Source organism: Limulus polyphemus, unplaced genomic scaffold (assembly GCF_000517525.1).
Source record: "Limulus polyphemus unplaced genomic scaffold, Limulus_polyphemus-2.1.2 Scaffold4994, whole genome shotgun sequence".
Taxonomy (NCBI): Eukaryota; Metazoa; Arthropoda; class Merostomata; order Xiphosura; family Limulidae; genus Limulus; species Limulus polyphemus.
The window spans coordinates 40,774-63,232 of NW_013670604.1; the positions used below are offsets into that span (position 1 = coordinate 40,774).

At 34.5% G+C, this 22,459-nt stretch overlaps 1 protein-coding gene across 4 annotated transcripts in view; it reads right to left on the reverse strand.

Moving 5' to 3' along the window:
* The window catches only part of LOC106471968 (lipoma-preferred partner homolog), a 64,183-nt gene that overhangs the window by 40,707 nt on the left and 1,017 nt on the right, over positions 1–22,459 (reverse strand). For 3 of the 4 annotated variants that reach the window (XM_022400575.1, XM_013932596.2, XM_022400579.1), the window contains exon 1: positions 16,770–16,880. Coding sequence is in view for 1 of the 4 variants with exons in the window: in XM_022400574.1 (XP_022256282.1) it covers positions 4,456–5,351; positions 16,770–16,943; positions 18,910–19,003 (1,164 nt within the window). In the remaining 3 variants the exon portion in view is untranslated. Of the gene's footprint in view, positions 1–4,455; positions 5,352–16,769; positions 16,944–18,909; positions 19,004–22,459 lie in introns of those variants that run through there. The other variant, XM_022400574.1, reaches the window with a different exon arrangement.

Below are 22,459 nucleotides of genomic sequence, written 5' to 3' on the forward strand. Positions count from 1 at the left end.
TACAATTAATCCCTCCTGGTTACTGCTCAGTGATTTTTTCACCTAATTTTTTTGTTCAGTTCTTTGCAATGGAACATTGCAACAGGCAAAAATATAAATATGCTGAAATATGAGAACCCTTTTGTCAGTGAAGTGCATAAAAACAAGCAGATAACTTTGCATCTTCTTCTTTGAGACCTTATTAATTGCAACATATACATGCAAGTAGACAAATCAAATAGCCCAGCAAGTTCTTATTACGGGTGGTGTTTTCACCTACTATAACTATGGTTCTGTACTCACACCAATAACTCTCATTTTTCCATGTGAAGTACAAAGATGACCACGGAAGCAGTTGGTGGGATTATTTGCAATACTGATTTTGTTAAATATTTTAAGTCTGTTTGTGTAACTCGTATGTTAATAGGAACCCTATAGCTAAATAATTTATGGGCCCACAAGCATTTGAGATACGAATAGTTAAAAAAGAATGTATTCAAAAAGCTAATAGGGTCCACATGACCCTCACTGGTAATTCTAAGGTAAAAAAAGAATGCTATTACACGTAAATAAATTTATTTCCGTTTCCTTGATTTTGCATCAGATTTCTTTATATTTGCAAATTTACACTGATAAAATATTCTAAGGCTACACAATGAAGTCAAAATAAGGAGTTACAAAAGCAGTATAAAAAATTTATCTGACCATACTTCAGCTCTAATGTAAACAAAAGATGTCCACTCATCCAGTGTCAACTAAGTTTGTTTAGAGCTTGCTCTTTCAATACACATAAGTTCTTTACATCCACATTTTTATATGTTTTGCTACAAAGAGAGGATTGTTACTACTGAAATTATGATCAATTGTTTCTCAGTGATAAGTCAGTAGCACAGTTGGAAAGTTTACTCCAAGTGACCATTTTTCTTCGACAGTGATAAAACAGAATAAACCAAACCTTAAAAATGAACCAAAATGAAATACAGAATATTTATAGTATCTGGTGCGACGTTGTTATTAACATCTGAGTAGAGTAAGTTACCTACTTAGATCAAAACTAAAAATCTTACTTATTAACATCTGAGTAGAGTAAGTTACCTACTTAGATCAAAACTAAAAATCTTACTTATTAACATCTGAGTAGAGTAAGTTACCTACTTAGATCAAAACTAAAAATCTTATCTGCAATGAGTACAACTAACTGATTATACTATTCTTACATTCATACTTTTAAAAAATAAGAATGTATTGTTTAATCAATTGAGTATCTTGCTGTGAATTATGTTTTTGACTGTAAATCCAATAATATCTCATGCACCAAGTTCAAATGAAGCCTGTACTCATACCTTAGCCTTCAGGCGATGTATTACAGTATAATCATATCTACTGTTTATACATGTACTGGAAAAACATAACTAGAACCAGAATTTTGGTACTCAAAACACCAACGTTATCAAGTTACAGTATCTTACAAAATCAACTTATCAAATGTACTCAGTACTTCAAATCAATAACAAAAACACATTAAAACAAGTTAAAACTGATAACATTTAATTTGTACAATTAGATTTTCTGAATAACTTGTATTAGATGTTTTTTTTCTAAAACATCTACCAGAAAGCAAGCTAAATCATATACAAGGAACATTACATGAATGACACACCACATTCTAGCTGCACTAACATTAACCAGAACAATGGACAACATCTAAATATAATATATTAATGCTTTAAAATACTGCATCATCTTTATATTATTTATTTCTAATGATAATTCTTACTTAATGGTTCAGAAAACAGGAATTTCTTACAGGTAGAACAATCAAGAATATTAGGATAATAACAAATCTTTTACAAGGAAACAACTGAAGAAGAGGAAAATATGTTATATATTTTAACAATTACAAAATTAATTGATTTTGTACTAAGTACATTTATATTACTTTAAAATAATAATAAACTACAATGATTATCATTTGATGGAATGAAAAAAAGACTAAATGTGGGAATTCTTGTAAATTCAATAAATGGAGTTTAACGTCCTCAAACTAGGATGAACGAACTTGAACTTAAATTTTATTGTACAATGTTCTAGGGAAATCATTCTGTATTAGGTACCTTACAATAAATATTCTGTTACACTGTCAAGTGTAATAATGTATGCAAGTAAAAGCTCCAACTGTCAAGTGTAATACTGTACGCAAGTATAAGCTCCAACTGTCAAGTGAATACTGTACGCAAGTATAAACTCCAACTGTCAAGTGTAATACTGTATGCAAGTATAAGCTCCAACTGTCAAGTGTAATACTGTATGCAAGTATAAGCTCCAACTGTCAAGTGTAATACTGTATGCAAGTATAAGCTCCAACTGTCAAGTGTAATACTGTATACAAGTATAAGCTCCAACTGTCAAGTGTAATACTGTATACAAGTATAAGCTCCAACTGTCAAGTGTAATACTGTACGCAAGTATAAGCTCCAACTGTCAAGTGAATACTGTACGCAAGTATAAACTCCAACTGTTACATGCAGTACTGTACACAAGTATAAGTCAAGCTCGAAGTTTCAAGTGTAATACTGTAAGTATGAAGCAACTTCTAACTATCCTATTTACACTAAAAAGTATCTATGTATTTGGTATATGTAGTTATTATGCCAGTTATTAGATCTAGGAGCACTTTAATCTATAGTTTTTCACACTTGTTTGATAATGGGAAAAAAAGATGCAACAATATGGTAAAATTTTAGTCAAGTTGGTATATTTAACATGTAAAAAATATTCAAGATGAGTGATATGATAGTCACATAAATATACAAACTATAGATGCACTTGTGTTACTTTCTATATTATATACAATGCACAAATATTTTAATTATCAACAAGATTTAGTAAGAATGGCCAGTAACCATATACTACAAAAGGTGTTATTTCTTAATGATGCTACTGAAAAAACATTAAAGCCTTAATGTGTATTCCAAAGATTATGTAAACAATACATAAAATGTCTTAATGCTTCTACTGGCAGTAACCTTCCAGTCCTGAGGTTCTTCTCCAAGAATCTGAATTTGACCAAGGCAAGGGAAGACTATCGTTAGGATGCCCCAAAGTTCCCCAATAAAATGCATGGATTGCATGTGTAACATAGCTTTAAACATTAAACATGCTATAAAAAATAGATAAATAAAAAAATAAGGTGTCATTACAAATTCATGCAAACATTAAAGCTGAGGTCAATAGCACAAAAGTATGCCCACAGCTTGAAACATTTGAAATCCCTTTCATCTTCAAAACATCAACATTTAATACTGTATTCTACTTAAAAAGCATGCCTATAATACAATTAATATTTTCTTAATAGAGAATTGACCAATCAGCTTTTTAGCAAATTTGTATGATACATTTTTTTTATTAATGGTTCTGTCTTTAAAAAACTTTCTAACTCTCCTTACAAGACTTGCATCCTCTGCAAGCCATATTCTCTAAAAATGATTCAAACAACATATCAAAGCAAAGCATGATGGGAAGGCATGGGGAATCCTAGTATCATGGCAGTGTTCATATAAAATCTAAATATGAAATGCACATTTATGGCCACAGAATGCCAAGATGTATTTTTGCATTAAGCTTAAAAGTCCCTGAAGTGTTTAAACGGCCTCTCTACACACTTTTCTCCAATAAGTCACGAGAATCAACAATCTAATACATATAGGGTTCTCCCAAGCCTTCTTAAACAAGTAAATAACCGTGATCCTCAACAAGATATTTCACGTGTCAAGCATGAGTGAGTGTTCTTGTTTTCACATATACTGAAAATAGTCTAGAACACTAACATGCATCTGGCAGTGACTGGCACATTATTTCATGGTATTTCTATCATTGTATTTTCATGACTGAACTGTCTCATTCACTTTGCTAGCATGTCCAGCCTGAAATATTGCTTAATTGTAGGGCTTTTTTCTCTCTCTCTTTTACTGGGGAAAACCCTGATATAATACCTTTAATCTTAAAACTAAAAATATACATAAAATATTTGAACTACAGCAAACAGAGTGGTTGTAAGTTAAATTTAAACAACCATGTAATAAAATACAATGTTTTTACTCAATGAACAATAAAAAGGATAAAAAAAAAACTTATGATAAGTTTATACAGAATTGAAGATCAGGGAAAAGAATACACAAAACGTTAGATATTTAGAATATAAAAAACAAAACAAATGCATCTAATTTTCAAAGTTTTTTTTTCAAAAAACCTTCAAAGTCAATTAAGACCTCCAAAAACCTTCTTTCTGTTCATGGTGATTATCAAACAACAGTCTAACAACTGTTCTAAACATCTCCATAAATCATAGAAGAACAGAGTATTGGATTCTGAGCATCTTCAAAGTTAAGAAATAAGCACCATATTGCACCTCAGGGACAAGAGCCATAAAACCTTATTGAAAAAATTTACTACATCTAAACCTATTAATGATATCCATCAAAAGTACCTTGGATGTTCCATTATCCCATAGTACTGCCCATTGTAAATCACTCCAATCTCCCGAAGCACTTCTCCCCTAATGATGGCCTTGATTGTCCAATTGTGTACTTCAGCACTTTCCTTTTCCCTCTCAAGTTTCTGAACTTCCACTATCTTCGAACTTAAGCGATCTAAAATCACACCAATGTCTCTTATATTAAGATGCCTATTTTGTTCTAGAGATAGCTGATCAGTTAAGAGGAGGTAGTGTTCAGATAACTGTTCATCTTCATTGGCTGTATTCTCAGTATCTGATTCAGACTCATCCTGTCCAGGACTTCTAAACTCTTGGGCTTCATCTAAAAAACGCACATGCCCTTTGGCACCACCTTTCTTAAGCATACTCACATTACTTGGACCAGCAGCAGAAATGGCTCCCTCTGACATTTCCTGAATAGGCGAGGTAGCAACGGACTTATTTAATATAATTTGAGCACCCTCTTCATGAAGGGTAGAACAATGGAAGTCACAAAGTGAATGATCATGATCAGGACTACTTTCATCATCTCCTTCCTGTTTTTTCTTTGGCAACACATGCATGGCAGATTTCAGCTTTAAGTCTTCTAGGGAAAATCTGGCAGAAGGTCCAGCTGAACTAGGCAAATCTTTAAAATTGGCAGTGCTTTGATCCACAGTCTGAACCTCTTGAGACACGACTTCTACCCTCCATACTGGTTCCTGTCTGCCATAGTGGTGACCCTTCCTCTTTGGTGGACTGCGGAAGTCTCGCTGATCCCAGTGAAGCACCACAGTGACCTGTCCTTTATTGTCCATGATCTTCCAAGAAGGTTGTTGATCCACCAACTCAAGGCTGTTGATGGCATCACAAACTATCTGAGGAATGGCTCTGATGGCTAGACATCACAGATAGAATTAAGAGCAATATATCATTTAACAAAGAACCATTTTTCTATATACAAAGTAACTGAACTTCCACAGAATAAGACTTTACAATGCAATTTAATTTCCACTCAATAAATTTTTGTTCATCAAGTTTAAGAACTAACTCACCTTTATGCATTTTAACTTCTACAAAGCAAAGGCAGCTGTCATGCAGTACATCTTCATGAGAACCAAAATATCTTTTTACACTTTTACCTGTTAAGAATAAACTCTTTTTTGTACTGTTATATCTCTACAGAACCAGGCCTTATTCATGCAGTTACAGAACAAGTTCTCCATGCAGTTAAGCCTCTCCAAAACAAGCTCTTCTTCATGTAGCTCTTTTTTATGTAGTCAAACCTCTACAGAACAATCCATTTTTATGTAGTCAAACCTCTACAGAACAAGCCCTTTTTTATGTAGTCAAACCTCTACAGAACAAGCCCTTTTTTATGTAGTCAAACCTCTACAGAACAAGCCCTTTTTATGTAGTCAAACCTCTACAGAACCAAGCCCTTTTTATGTAGTCAAACCTCTACAGAACAAGCCTCTTTATGTAGTCAAACCTCTACAGAACAAGCCCTTCTTTATGTAGTCAAACCTCTACAGAACAAGCCCTTCTTTATGTAGTCAAACCTCTACAGAACAAGCCCTTCTTTATGTAGTCAAACCTCTACAGAACAAGCCCTTCTTTATGTAGTCAAACCTCTACAGAACAAGCCCTTCTTTATGTAGTCAAACCTCTACAGAACAAGCCCTTCTTTATGTAGTCAAACATCTACAGAACAAGCCCTTTTTTTATGTAGTCAGACCTTTACAGAACAAGCCGTTTTTTATTTAGTTAAACTTTTACAGAGAAAGTCCTTCTTAGAGTCAAACCACTAAAACATAAACCTTGCTTCATATAATTAATCCTCAACATATCAAACCCTTCTTCATGCATTTAAAACTCAAAATATAGGTTCTTCATACATTTTCTCTGAAAAATAATTACTTTAACTAGTTTTACAAACTTTAAAATTCAAAAACAGTGAAAATGTGATAGAAAAAATATATATCACTAAAAACAATGTTTCGCCACTGTTAACATAGCATCATCAGGTATTCAGCACAATTGTACATGACATTTAAGTACACCTAATTGTGCTGAATACCTGATGATGCCATGTTAACAGTGGCAAAACATTGTTTTAAAATGATATATATTTTCTATACCATTTTAGCTGTTTTTGAATTAAAATTTTTTTGAAGTGTGGGATACCTCCAACATTTTTTTTTTACAAACATTTACTTCCCAAGAAGTTTTACATTGACTGTGAAAGCCCTGTTTGATCTTTTAAAACTCCATGCACAAAGTATTTGTACTTACAAGACTTATAATAAAAACTCAGTTTATCATACACACAAATACTAGTATATGTACGACTAATCAGTCAAGACTAAAGGATAAATGTTTGGAAAAAAGATGTTCAAAAAAACAAGCCTGTATAACTGTGACAGGGTTAAATAAAACTTGTGGTACACTAGAAACTTAAGCTTCCTTTATTATTTTTTTCAATGATATTAATGTTTAAAATCATTAACAAAACAAAAGAAATTTTAATAAATAATCTACAAATGCAATAAGACATTAAAACCATAAATGTGAGTCATATCTATGATGTTCCCAATATATTTTGCAAATAAATATAAACTTATGGATGACAAAAAAACAGTTTAAAGCTATTTCTTTTTTTTTATTTCTCCTGAGTACATGTAAAAAGGTTAGAGAAAGTCTGTAACAATATTTAAAAAAAGTTTAATATGGCACTGACAACTAAGAACTGGTTTTGCAATCATGAAAAAAGAAGTTGACTAGCATCAATAGGAATATCACACTGTTTCAGGCAAGCATAGAAGACTGAAAGCTTCCTAGTACTTAGAAATAACTTTGGAACTGTCATCCTGAAAAATACCATCATAAACAACATAAATATACTGCACAATATGGTGAATCTAGTCTCTTCTACTTGTCAGTGTAGCAATAAGATGAATTTCACACCAATGGAAAATGACTCATCCTACAATGACCATCTGCATTCCTTACAGGAAATTCAATTGTATACTTTTTCTGGACTATCTCCACATGCACACTCATCCAATTAATGGGAAAAATGTCCCTGGCAAGTCATCTGACAAATCACTTTTTTTACGAAGTCCAGAGCGTGTTAATCAATACTCATACAAATTTAGAAATAGACAGCTTGTGTATACTTTCTCTACCCAAGTGATTAGCTAGTAACCAAAACTGACCTCTTGTTTGTTTCACAAAGATACTCCATGTGCAAAATCCCTAATTACACACGAGTCTTCCTGCCACTCTCATTCTATGCACTGGAAATTTTACCACTTCCATTTTTTTGCCAATGCAACTAAAGATATCCAGTCTGTGCCAAGCAAGTAATTTTTATTCTCTCTCTCTTTTAAAATCCAATGCTGGATAGATTCTTGACTTTACAGCTTTGAGCCACAGACCCAGGATGATCAGCCAATACCTGGTGCAAGAGGACCAGCTGATCAAATCTTAGCCCCTGAGGATAACCTTGGCACAAAGGATATGAGGACAACTCAAGTAAGTTCCAGTGCAATGATGCCTGGCAAATCCGAGACCACTTGAGGAGGTATCTATAGAACTCCCAAGCTGTCTCCAGTCAGAGTACCACAGCCCAAGCCCTGGTCAAGACCACCCATGACCAGCCAAAAAGGATTGGAGATGTCACTGGCAGATGAATTCTGCCAATCACAAGGCATCACAGGTAAAGATCATGAACCATAGGACAGTTATGAGCCTTTCCTAGCCAGGAGAAATCCTGCAATGATGACTAAAAGTCATGATGAAAGTTGGGATCATGCAGTGCCGTGAGAGCATGTTGCTGCAAGCAACTCGTCGCTCTACAACCCTGATCAGGAACTGATTACCCACTTGGGTGTCTGAGTCAATGAAAACATCTATTACCCTGTGGCCATGACATCAGTAACAATGGTTAAAGAAGCAGCAAAAGAAGACGTGGGTAATTTCTTGAGGCTAAGTTCATGAGCAAAGCAGTAAAATTCCTGATCATGAGCTTGGACAGTCCAGCCTTAGATGCCATCAAGCAGCTAGATGAGGAGCAACATGATAACTGAGGCACAGTCATATCCAAGCTGTGTCATTAATTCAATGTTATGGAAAATCAGATGATCCATTGGACAGTCTTAGGATTGGGTTGAAAGAAGACTAGAACTGAGGGAATAACCACTTATGAGAATGATCCGTGTCAACTGATTGGTAAGACCTACCCTGCAATGGCAACAGCAGATTGAAAGGATATCCTCATGGATAAGTTCACTGAGAGACTTCCAGACAAAGCCATGAGGCACCACCTGGGTGTTAGAAACATCCTTACTTTGATGGAAGCAGATTCTGTGTTAACCTGGTATAAAATAGTAAATTCAAGCCAGTCATTAGGGGAAGAAAGCCATAGTTACAACTGTAGTGACTACACCACAGACAGACTGACCTACCCAGGTACCTCCACCATGTCAACTTAGACCCATAAAAAGTTTTACCCAGCAGTCCAAACATCAAGGCATTGTGATACAAACACACTGATTTCCAATGAATGAACAAGACTATCTAGGTCCACACATGGGATACATACTGTAGCCAATGCTGATGATGCCACCACTTGTGCATTGTCCAGGATGGGAGAAGCAAAGTGTTTGCTTTGCTTGTGGTCTGGTGGGGCACTGGTAGATGGTGGCAGGGTTATTGGTTCCAGTTGATGGCTTAGCAGATGTCAGCCAGCCAACCCACAAAGTCCATACTTTGCCAAACACCTAAATAAGCAGCATTACTAGTACCATCTGACAGCTCAACAGATCTTGGATAACTAGCAGCAAGCAATGTACATTGTTAGAAATGCTTTGGAAACTGATAGAGCCCAAGTCAGGTCTGGCCACAATATTGGAGGAGCACCATATACTACTTACACCAAAGAATTTAGTGGTCAGCCAAGCTTTCTCAGGGTCAAGTGAAATTTGGTATGTACCTGTGATGGTTCAAGGGCAAGTCAGTTCCTGGCCAACACAGAAGCAGCCAGAAGACTAGTGGACCTTGCGATATATCAAGCTCTTCAAGTAGGGCCACCACTCTGGCCAGTGGATACTTATTCATTCTGGCAAATGGCAATAGACCTGACAATAGAAGAAAGGTAGGTTTTCAGCTCTGTGTAGGAAATATCACTCACAGAATGAAGCAAGTTTTCTCTGCCCCCTGATCTGGTATTGGCATCCTCAGGAGGGATGTTTCATGTGAGAGTCATCTAATCTTGGCTAGACTAAGCCCAGGAACATTGGTCCTCATGAGTGTACGTAGTGAAGGGAATAACAGTACTTCCTTATATACAAGTGGAGTTCTGTGGTTGACGGTTTACTCTGGACAAAGTTTAGTGCATTAGAACTGTATAACTTGATTATAGAATCCTGAACGAAATGAACTGTTCCCTGTCCAGAAAGCAGACAGCATTGGCCCAGACAGTTAACTGTTTGACAAGAGATGAAGTTCTGATGTTGTTTTGTAATTATTAGCAATCAGTTATCCAGTTATACACTGGAATGGTAATAAGTGCAGTAAGAGAAATGGAAGTGATAGATGCTAGCAGTTATGCTTGGATTTTGTTTGTTGAAGTGCAGCTGGAAAAAAGTACGTGGTCAGCAACATGATTGAAATAATCAATTGAGGACTGTGCAAAAAAGCCTACATCCAATGCAGCTTAAGCAACTCCATGACTTTTTGGATGAATATGCCAATGTATTTATGAGATCAGATAGCCAATTGGGTCAAACAATGATGATTCTCCCTAACACAGATAAAGATTCTGTATGCTCAATAAAGATTCTGCTGTGCTGGGTTCTCTGGAGCACTAGGAATATCACCAATGCTGAAATACAGCAAATATTGAAGGACAGTCACACAACCTTTAGGTAGTGCTTGTTAATCTCCAGTAGTGATTGTCAAGAAGAAAGAAGGTATGCCAAGGCTTTGTGTTAATTTTAGATGGAGGAATGGAGGCAGTAACTCATGCTGATGCCTTTCATTTACCTCAAACAGTTGAATGTCTGGATAGGTTAGAAGATTCTCTTCGTTCAACACTTTGGATGTGGCATGCAGATATTGGCAAGTTGAGATGGACAACAAGAATAGATGTAATACTACTTTTATTATGCTAGATGGCTTTTATGAATTCAGGGCCATGCCATTTTGCCTGTGTATTGCAGACACCATTTTCAAGAGGCTAATGTAACTCATGATGAAGCGACAACAGTGAGAGAAATGCCTTGTCTACCTTCACAATACTTTTTATGTCTGGTGGCACATTCAAGTCCATGGCTGAGAATCAGAGAATGGTATTCTAATGAATAAATAAAGCAGGCTTTAAACTGAAGGTATAGTTTATCAGTCACATTTTAGGGAGCGATGGAGTTTCCATGGACCTAGCTAAGGTAGCAGCAGTGAGAAACTGGACTCAACCTGTGATCAAGCAAGAATCTGCAGTTTTTTCAGTTTTACATAGAATTACTGATAATACGTGGCCACCTTCTCCAACATAGCAGCACTGTTGTTGTTCTCATGAGAAGCACTTTGGATGGAGCAAGGAATGTGACCAAGAATTCCAATTCCTAAAGCTTGTTTTAGTGGAAGCTCCAGTGCTAGCCTATCCACAAGACAGCAAGTTCTCATGATAACAGAATTGAGCCAATGGTATCACAGTTGCAGGATGGAGTAGAACATGTAACCACATATGACAGTTTCATGCTCATGGCTCCCAAATGCAGATATTGTATGACGAAGAAAGAACTGTTTGTAGGTTTGGCCTTCATTAAACACTTTCACCACTACTACTTGTATGGTAAGAGGATCACCATCCAGGTGGACCATGCTTTGCTGAAGTAGCTACTGAACTTTAAAAATCTGGAAGGGATGATAGGACATTGGATAACAGTGTTGTAAGAATATAACTCTGTTATAGTGCCTCACTGAGTTCTAGAACATAGAAACATGGATGGAGTGTCTTGTCAAATGATGACACCTTGTCTGTTCATGAAATGTCCTGACCATAGACACAATATGGAAGTTGAAACCATAGCCATTGCTGCCAGAGCACTGGCAAGCCATGAAGCAGGAGATAATGCTAGTGAATGGATGCCATAATTAACATTTCAAGAGCTTGGGGAAGAGCAAATGAAGAACTCAAACCTACCATGGGTGCTCCATGCTATGCAGCAAGGAAAAGCCTGGCTAGCACCAAAAGAAAAGCATAGTATGGATACATGTAACCTATGGCATATGTGTAATTAGTTACAAGTGCAAGAAGGTATGCTGTACTGTTTCTATATATCATCAAGCTGTGGTACTCTGACTTTGCTGCAGCTAGTGGTCCCATAGCTCAAAGGTAAGAGATTTTTTTAGACTTTACGTAACACAAAAACTGGAGGACACCAAAGTATTACTTGCACTTGTGCTAACACTTGAAGATGGATCTTTTGGACAAATTTGAGTCAAAATGTTTAGTACTGGTGTAAATACTGAGAAAGAGCCACTCAAGATAGGATTGGAGGACAGCCCTGGTTATCTCTGGTCACTCCCAGATAATGAAAGAGGTCATTGGTATGTAATTCATTGCAATCAACTACCTAGCACTGTATAGCACCATTTGGAACACCAGAAGAGATCCACATGGATCAGGGAGACAACCTATTGTTCTACGAGTTATATAATGTTAGGCACTATAAAAACATGCACTTTACCTTATGACTTCCAGTCTGAGAGTTTGGCAGAATGGGTAATATAGATTACAAATGATGCTTACTAAATTCAATATCACTCGAACTGACTGGATTGAACACAGACAATATATGATGATGGCATACAGAACAACTGAGCAGTTACACCAACAGGCTGTTTGCCAAACATATTCATTTTTGAGCAGAAAATACTACTTCCTGTTGACAGAATAATGATCCCCCCTCACATTAAATTGTTTCAAAGTCCAAAGGAATACATGGAGTGATTAAGGTCTATAACAGCTGATGCACACAAGTTTGCCTGACAAAAACTGGGAAGGTCCATTCAAAGACAGAAAAATGTTGTAACAAGATGGTAAATGAACAGATGTTCCAGTGTAGAGATTTGGTCTGATTATGGTACATGCCAGCAGTACAAAATACACTTGGATTTGGTACAACCAGTCTGTACCTGATACTCTGTCACATTTGTCCACTGACATACATGTTACAGTGGACATAAAGCATGCATAAACATGTGTAATCAATAAACTGCATCCTTAAATTATATAAAAAACCTCTCATACACTGACTTGATCAGGAGTCTGAGGGCGAGACTAACAAGTCAGAGGAAGAAGATAATGCTGCCTTGAGTCATACTGACTCACCTGATGAGGGAGAAGGAACTGAAAGTACTTATCTGGCTGTCCACTAGGACTCAGATGAATAGTTGCTAGTGGCAAAGGTGAAACACATCTGCTCCAAATGATATGGATAGGACTGATTGATCACCACCAGCTACGATAGTCAGGTAGTCAAAAGATTTCTCAGTGTAAAGATGTTATGACCCTCACTTTCCAAGCCATCAAGTGGTATTGTAAGATAAGATGTATATGCTATATTGTGAGATTGCTGCTTGATTTTCACCAGCTAAGAAAGTCACGTGACTGAAAAGTTAGTGATTGAAAGGGTAATGTGACCTTTGATTGGGTACATAAAATACTGCATAAGCACATACCGTATGGTTACTACTCAGTCAGCAGAAGCTAATATATTTGGAGCGAATAGATATACCTTGTACCTCAACTGTTTGCACAACTGATGATGGTAGCTAGGAGTGTGAAAACTCAGTTGAAAGGGCTTTGCAACCCTTGCTTTCTGAGCTATTAAGTGATATTTCACAGTAATATGTAAGTATTAAATTTGATGATTGCCACTTGATTTACTTCATAAGCTAGGATGGTCATGTGACTGAGAGTTCTGCAATCCTCACTTTCTGAGCCACCAAGTGATTTTTCTGTTGTGAAATGTAATCAGATGTTTCAAGAGAACTATGCTTGTGATCTAGCTGAGTGGTGAGAAATCTGCAGAATATACCACCCTGCACTTATTAGACTCTCACCTATATACCTGAGAAGTATGCTTTCTCTCTACATAGAGCAAAGGAGTTGTGTTTCCTCTGAATACATAATAAGATACAGTAGTGACAAGATGAATATTAATCCTGGTTGATTAGACTTTTAGCTAAAAGACTTGTTTTATATACATTTTACCAGTGGTTATTTATTTTGTGATGCATGAAATAAAAGCCAAGCTGAGTTTGACAGCTCCTAAATGGCAATACTGTGGTTACAGAGATACAGTTTAGGAGAGTAACCCAAAAAGGCTACTGAAGTAATTCACACAGGAGCCAGAGTTAGTCTTTTATAAACTACTAGAGTATTTAACAATGTGTAATGGTAATATATGTATATAAATAAATATGTGTGGTCTTACATATATGAATATCATATAAAGTCATTGATGAGTGTTATATAATACATATGAATCAATTATAAAAAAGAACATAACATTTGTCCATCAGAGATAACAGAGGGCAACACAAGTACAGGTAGTTAGTCAATCAGAAACTCAGAGAAGCCTGAGGATCAGAAAGTTCCCAGGTTCTTGGGATACGTGTTATATGGGCAATACAGTGCATGATTACAAGTAAAGCCCATAGGAATGCCATTTTACCAATACCATAGTTCATGGTCGTAACACACTTAATTTAATTAAGACATTTTATTATCAAATAAATGTCAAGGAAATTAGCATTATAATTTACATTATAATTCAAAGTTTTAAATTATCTACATTTTAATTCCTTTATTTCAAAAGAAACTTTAAAGGAAATTCTTAAACTTCAGTTTTTTTTGTCATGTGATGCACAAGTTCACAACATCTTAATTTTTTTGTCTCTGTGACTTGAATACTTCTTTACATACACATCCTCCCATGTATAGGCATTTACCAGGTTAATTGCTCTGTTTACACATCCATCTTTCAAATTCCTTAGGGTCAATTCTTCCCTGTCACGAGAAATAAATTTTGTTAACTCCTGACATATACCACACCCACCTTCCACACATAGACGTGGATTTCGAAGCCACCCTGTATTTATCTGACATACGTGTTTATATCCAATCGAAAGTGCTTATTTTGAACTACGTAATACTGTTAGTCTTCCTAAATTATTGATGCAGAGAAAGCCATCACATCATTGGAAAGTTTGAAGTGTGATGATCAAGGCAATAGTTCAAACAGAAATGAAAATTTTAAACCTTCATATAGCTTAGTTAGAAAGCCAGATAAGTTACAGTGGTTTCTTTGTAATTTATAATTTGTTGGTATTTCAAAATGCATATATAACATCTACAAAAATTAATTTGTCTATCCCCTCCATGTGCAAGATTTAATGAAAGTTAAAGGTACAATATATGAGTGACGAGTGCAAAAACATTTCATAACATCGTAAGACTAGAGATAATTTTTTTATATTTATTTTTTTATCTACTGTTCTACGTTTTAAGAAAAATAGCTGAAATGTAAGAATTTATGAGTAAATAATAATAATACATATATAAAATATTATAACCGAAATGTTACTGTACGGAAATAAATGGTGTCCGAAACATCTGCTTGTTTGCATTTGAAAGTGGCTTACTTACGGTCCATGAAAATAGAAATGACACCACCAACGAATCATTGTCTTACGTTCAGTGAGTTTCTAAGTTTGTCACAAAAAATTCAAAGCAAATTCATGAATAAATCTTTAGTTGAAATACTTAATTAAAATCTGATTTTTAATGTACAATAAACTTGTAATATTTTCTGATAGTCTGCGATACTTCCTAAATATATGCATACATTATCAAAAGTTATAGTATGACTAATCTCATAGTTACTTTGGTGGTTAAGTGAAGATGCATTTCTTGTCAATGCATCTGATATTGGGAGCTTGACATGTCTGTTGTCAGGTTGGTCCTGAAGTTGCCAATGAATGAGCATACCAATTTGGCAGCAAATGTCCCATCATATCTAATAAGCCTGAGAACATTCTAGTCTCTGAATGAACTACTTAGACTACATGAATACAAATGTGCTGAGCTTGCAGGCAGCTAAGCAGCTTTCCACCTTGCACCTGTTGATGCTTCTTAAAGAAGAACCACAGACAGGGGAGAAGAAATGGAAGCTGATGATCAATTGAACCTTTGGAGGCTACTTCATTACTACTCAGCAACAAAGGCAGATGTGTTTGCACCTCTCACTGGTGCACTATATTCCTAGGCCAAAGAAAATCTTCCCAGAGCTCGGATCCTATCACGAATTGACCAGGTCTCAGGAAGGCAGGAGCAACATGTGATCCTGGACGAGGCCAGGAGGCACAGATGTGATGTTCACTTGATCTAGCATTTCTACTTTAGTCATAATGATATCAGTAGCGGTACAGATATACCTGCTGGCTTATGGGTCTCTTCCTTCACCACCACCACCATGCAAGGAATTCAAAATCAACTAGGAAGCCTCTACATCAACGACAAGAGTAATAACCTTGAAGAGGAGAGGTACCTACCAAGCAACCCCAGAAGCAGTCCAGAGAATGCTGAATATTGCATAAAAATGACCAGACAGATGGTTAGCACTAGATATTATGGGCAAACACTTTTAGTATGGAACACTGGTTTTTGATGCGAATCAGTTGATGGGAAGACATCTTGAAAGAAAAAAGCTGCTAACTGATTCATTGATCTGGGTAGGAGCAACAATCCAACATCTACACAAATATACACATTGTATTTTGGCTCTGAATAAATAATAAAGATTGATTATCACTTCACATTACATGTCCAGTCTGTTATTTCTTTAGCTTAAACTCAGTTTTTCCAGCTAAACTGAAAGTTACTTTGTAATTATCATGCATGAATCTCCCGTTATGAAATGGATCTATCTAACACTTGTGCAGTTATCAGTTTCACCTGAGAATACCACACTAGATTTTCTGATTAAAAGTAGCAAGTCAAAAAAAGATTTAATGGGTGATTTTAAATTACAAATAAAGTAAAAATTCCGCAAGTAAAAACTTTTCAACTAAATTTATTTTGGGTAATGTGACACCACAGGAACTGAAATATAATAATACAAATACATGTACATTTCAATAGAGTGAATAGTTTATGTTATTATAGCAATATACTTAATTTAGCAATGTCTTCTTTTGTGACAATTTTTATATATATATATACGTTAAAAAAGATCTCTCTTACCAACTCTGAGAGTTTCAACACTAGGAGGTAGCCAACGTTCGCTCGGACGGAGCAGTAAGAAGACTGTGTCCTTATCCACTGTTTGAAAATAGCTTTCATCTTCTACCTCTGTACCATCACACTCTAATAACACTCTTATTTGTGTATGGGGGGGATATCCAAGTTTTTCTCCACCTTACATAGATTTAGAAATTAACATACATCAGAGCAAAAAAAAAAGTTACTAAAAAGATCACAATAAAACATTTAAAGAATAATAATTAATATTATAACTATGATGTGAATATTTGTCAATTAACTACATAACTTTGATTTAAATATTAGATAAACACAATACTTAACTAAAGGGAGTTAGTTTCATGTTCAGTTAGTCAAAAATTTTGTGGAATGAAATGACTGATGACATGTTTGATAGCTACATAGATGTAAAAGACTACATTCAATTTGGTGTTTTGTTGGATTTTTTAAAATCCTGGCTTGATGGACTGGTCTTTTCCCACTTTGATTTTCCTTGTATTTTCAATCTTTTAGAATATCATTTGTACATTTATTAAAGAGAATATGATAATGGGGAATCTCAGTATATGCTTTGAATGACTTATTGTACACTTGTGGCTTAAACATTAATTCACAGAACACAAAAACCAACTAGAAAAGCTAACCATATAAAATATTACAAAAATAAGACTTAAAATGAAGTAGGTGAAGTATTATGCTTTATAAAGATTTTTATTCAAACCAATAACAAAACACAATGCACATAAACTAGGTATTCCATATATCAGTAGCAATTATGATCAAGCACTGTTAAGTTTAATTGCTATATTAAAAACCAAATTTAGTGTTGTTTCAAATGATGAAAGCTAAAAATCAGATTTTGGAGCAAAGATTCCAAATTATATGGGAGTAACAATTACTCTAGTTCCCTAAGAAAGAAGGAAGAACAAGTAGACCAATCAAAGGAAGAAGAAAAAATAATAATTTCACGACACTTATCCAAACATCTCACTCAAGAATGTGAGCAAGATGTTATGACTTAATGCAAAGTTTACAACTTGTAAAGGTAAGATATCTTATTTACACCATGAAACTTGTAACACACCAATCACATAGGATGAAATCTTCTAGAGTAAATATTTCCACATATGATCAATGATACATATTTCATGAGAAGACCAACAGTTTAAACACTTCTAAGTACTTCAGAAGACTAAGAATACAAATTGATAAAATGAACAACTCATGCACAAAAATATGCCTACTGGGCAGCAGCCTAGTTTCCAACAGGTAGATCAATAGGTGCAACTTGTTTTGCTGATAAAACATCTAGAGAAGTGGTAAATTGACAGAGCAGATTTATGACAATTACAAGCAAGGAGAGATCTAAGATGTGGGATGGAAGTTATGACTATATGATCTAATAAAAGGATGGAAAAAACAAACATGTGTCATACATAAAGAACTGAGAAATTTAGGGAATGATTAAAAGTACAGATGTTATCCAACTTAAAGTACTTAGTACTTGTTTTGATGCTTATATTGAATAATCCAGTCAAGGTTTGATGGACAAATAAATATTCCTTTATAAAGAAATGTATTTGATGGTTGGTCAATAAACTTACTACTACTGTTAGAACAATCAACTACATCCAGAAATAATAAAGAAGGGCCAAAGTCTGTGAATAAGATTAAAAAAACAATAAAGAAAACTACTTCCAAATCAGTTTTTAGAAAAAAAACAACTATATTATACATTCATGAAGAAAAGCATTTCCATAAAAAAAAATTAAGATAAAATCAAGGAAGTAACAAGAATGTATCACAAAAAAGGATATCGAAACCTATTTATATTACCAAATTTAGGTGTAAAGAAAAAAATGGTGTGTTTTATGAATTACAACTTATGGAATTGGTAAAATGATATTATTTGTTTATGAATAAATGGTAGATTAAAGGTTTGTGCATCACAAGGACTACTTACAAAATTAATTATTTGTATAGAGATATTTTTACAAGAGCATATATTTGTTTTACATCTTGGTCAACCATCGTGTAGAAGTACAAGCCAAACTAATTTTGATAACATAAATACACTTTCATTAACTGTCTTATTTATCATTGAGAAATATTTGAGGTTTACCTTTTTCTCTAAGTTCCACTAGTGATGTTGCAACAACAGCTTTTCTTGTTTGTCGGTCACAGCTCCAAATTTTATATGGACGATGCTTAAAGTCCTGATATGTTTAAATAAAGGTTAATAGTAAATGTGACAAGTTACTTAATTTCGTTATATATACATATAATATAAAGTTAGCTTAAAAATTCACAAAATATACAAGTTACTTAAGAGATGATAAACACTTTTTAATATTTTCTCTTTTAAAATAGCTTATGATGAAAAGCAAAGGTAAAAACATTTGGAATATTATGTTTGCAGTTGTGGTCCCCTAAACACACGAAAGATATTCAATCAATCAGTGTCCTCTCCAATTTCAAAAATCTTCAACTACAGTTCTCCAATCTCCGCGGTTGAATATTTCCCTTTGTCTGCACCAACTTCTCTGATTCAAGCTTCTCATTTCCAAACCAATTTCTAATGTCAACAATTCAAGAAAGTCTCCCTCTACCTGCCTATTGCTTTTCATCCTTCAATTTTGCCTATCAGAATCTCTGCCATCTTTTTCTCAAATCTAATTATAAGCTAAGACAACAAAGAAACACAACTTTTGTTTCCTACATATATATCCAGGAGTTTTTTTTTGTCTCATGCAAAACTTCTTTATTTGTTTAACTTTCTAATAACGTGTAGAGCTAAGCAACTAGAATGACTCATGGTTTAAATAATTTAAACTAAATGTAGAGGCTTCTAGTATTGAGCTTGTTTTTTGCAAAGTGCAGAATAACCAGGAGAAGGCTTGGTTCAAGTGTTCGAAACTGCTAGGGGTTTGAACAGTCTTCCTATGGATTCTTTAAATGGTGAAACGAGAATTTTTTGTTGTCTTTCAAAATTCGTATTTGGTTAAAATAAAAGTTTCTATCAAAAGGTGGAATGAGAAGTTTGAAAATACAAATATTAGCAGTAATAAATACAAAAATATGGGAAAATGTTAAAATAAATTGCTTCGTTCAAGATAGGCATGTTCCTAATGAGAGGAAAACGATAACAGAGAAGATCAAATCAAATTCGCTTGAAGTTACTGACAACATAAATGGTAAAACTTGGGATAAATGCCATAAATTTAAGAATTTTAAATCAATAGATGGGTTAAAAGATTTATAGAATTATAAGAAGGCTAAGGATTTGGTTAAAAAAAGAAATTACAAAATCCAAAAGAGCTAATAAGAAACTGCTAGCTGATAAGGTTTATACTAACATAAAGGTTGTTTTTTAAATATGTTAAAGGTAATCAAAATGTTAGAAATGGGATTAAACACTTAAAAGAATGCTGATGGCAAGATTACTGTTGAAGATCAAGAGATGGCTGAGCTTTTAATTGTTCTCTTTCTCTTCTGCATTTACAAGAGAAAATATTAGCAATATTCTTGATCCTGAGCATTCTACGGGAAACACTGGAGTTGACTTGAATCATGTAGATATTAATCTAATGGTGGTAAGTAAAATGATTGAGAGATTAAAAGCATGTAAAGCACCAGGGCCAGACAAGGCTTACCACAGGGTTTAAAAGGAGGTTAAAAATCAATTGTGTGAACCTCTCTCATTCATTTTTAGTAAGTCACAGAGAGAGAGAGAGAGAACTGGAGAGTTGCTTACAATGTAAGTTACTCCAAATTTTAAAGGGGTGATAAAAGTTGCCCCCCGGGAAATTATAGGCCAGTTAGACTTACTTCTGTAGGAAAACATTCTAGTGTCTGATAAAAGAAGCTTTTCAAAATAATTTAGTGAAATATTATGTAATGAATGAAAACCAACACAAATTCACCAAATGGCAATCTTGCCTTACTGACCTGCAATATTTTTTTAAAGGATATTACTGTTACCCGGCTGAAGGAAAGGGTGTGGAATTGGTGTACTTATCTCAGATTTTCAAAAGCTTTTGATAATGTGCCACACAAAAGATAAGCTAAGTAAATCAGAACAATAGTGTATGGGAAAAGAACATTTAATTAGATTGTTAGATGGTTGAATGTGAGAAAGCAAAAAAATTGTTATTCATGGATTCCAGGCAAACTAGACCCTTTTTACTAATGAAGTGCCTCTGGTATCAATACTTGGGATTTGGTTTTCTTATTCACCTTAATGATATTGATATGGACACAACTAATAAATGAATAAAATTTGTTGACAACAATAAAACCTTCAATAATTCTAGCTATATTAAAGATACTGAGGTACTATAGTATGACTTGTATCAATTTGTGATTTGAAGAAATGTTTGACAAATGACTTGGGGTTATCATCAATGGGATCAAATTTATATAGACTGGAACTCATTCAATAACCTAACTGAAGAAAAAATCTTGGCACAGTGGTAGATAAGTCACTCAAGCTAACAAAACAATGCTCTGTTGCTAGTAGTAAAGCTAATAAAGTTTTAGGGTGTATTTATAGTATTCATAATTACAAATAACAAAAGCTGAATATCTCTCTTAAACAAATCCATAGTTATGAGTCACATGGAATACTGTTTAAAGTTATGGTCTTTTTTTTCACCTAAGATACTGACTTACTGGGAAAAGACTTAGAGGAGGGTTATTAGGATGAGTCCAGGGATAGAAGGGTCAAAGTTGTAAGTTAAGATCTCTCAACATATTTTCTCTTGAGAAAGTAAGGGGAAGGGGTGATCTGATATTTACAAGATTATTTAGTGGATCAATAGGTTTAAAGACACTGATTTCTTTGTTTTATATTCTGAAAATAACACGATGATAGAGTACAAGTTTAGGATTCTGAAAAGACAGGCTAGGCTCCATTTAAAATAGTCTTATTTTTCTAACAAAGTTATTGACTTATGGAATGAGTGCCATTGGTAGTTCTGTAGGTCAACACTTTACAGGATTTAAGAGGAGAATTCTCAAGGGTGGTTGTGCAAGGATAACCATGAAAGACCAAGTACTTTTTTTATTTTTAAGTTTCCTTATGCCTTTTAATAGAACCAAGAATTATTTGCTCTTTTTACCACAGTTAAAGTCTTGACAAAAATCAAAAATTGAAGAGTTTTATCTCAGTCTTTACTTGCCCCAAAATCAATGCTTCTTCCATACCCAGTCTTTTCCAAATTTTCATATCCTAAATGTACAACTACATATCTCAATATCAAAACTCATCTTCCACATTCTTGTCCATTCAATAAGCCTATTAATGTTCTTTTGGATAAGGTAAGTATTTGTAATATGACAGCTGATAAACAAAAGCCTAACTCATAAGAAACCTATGTGATAATTATTCACAATATACAAATTAATAAATTACAATGAAATACCAAAATTATCATAAACATCATAAGCTGAGATATACAAGATTTCACTGAACCATAAACAGTAGAAAAGCAGGCACTAAAGGAAAGTCTGTGCCCCCTCTCCCAATTTTGACCTTGTAGCAAAGCACCCCTTTGATTGGGAATGTAGACTTGTGTATAACTATCATGGAAAGTTACCTTTCTTTTCTTTTATTGGTTTAGAAGTCAATGGCTACAGTTGATATCGCAAATAAAGGTGCCACCAATCATCAG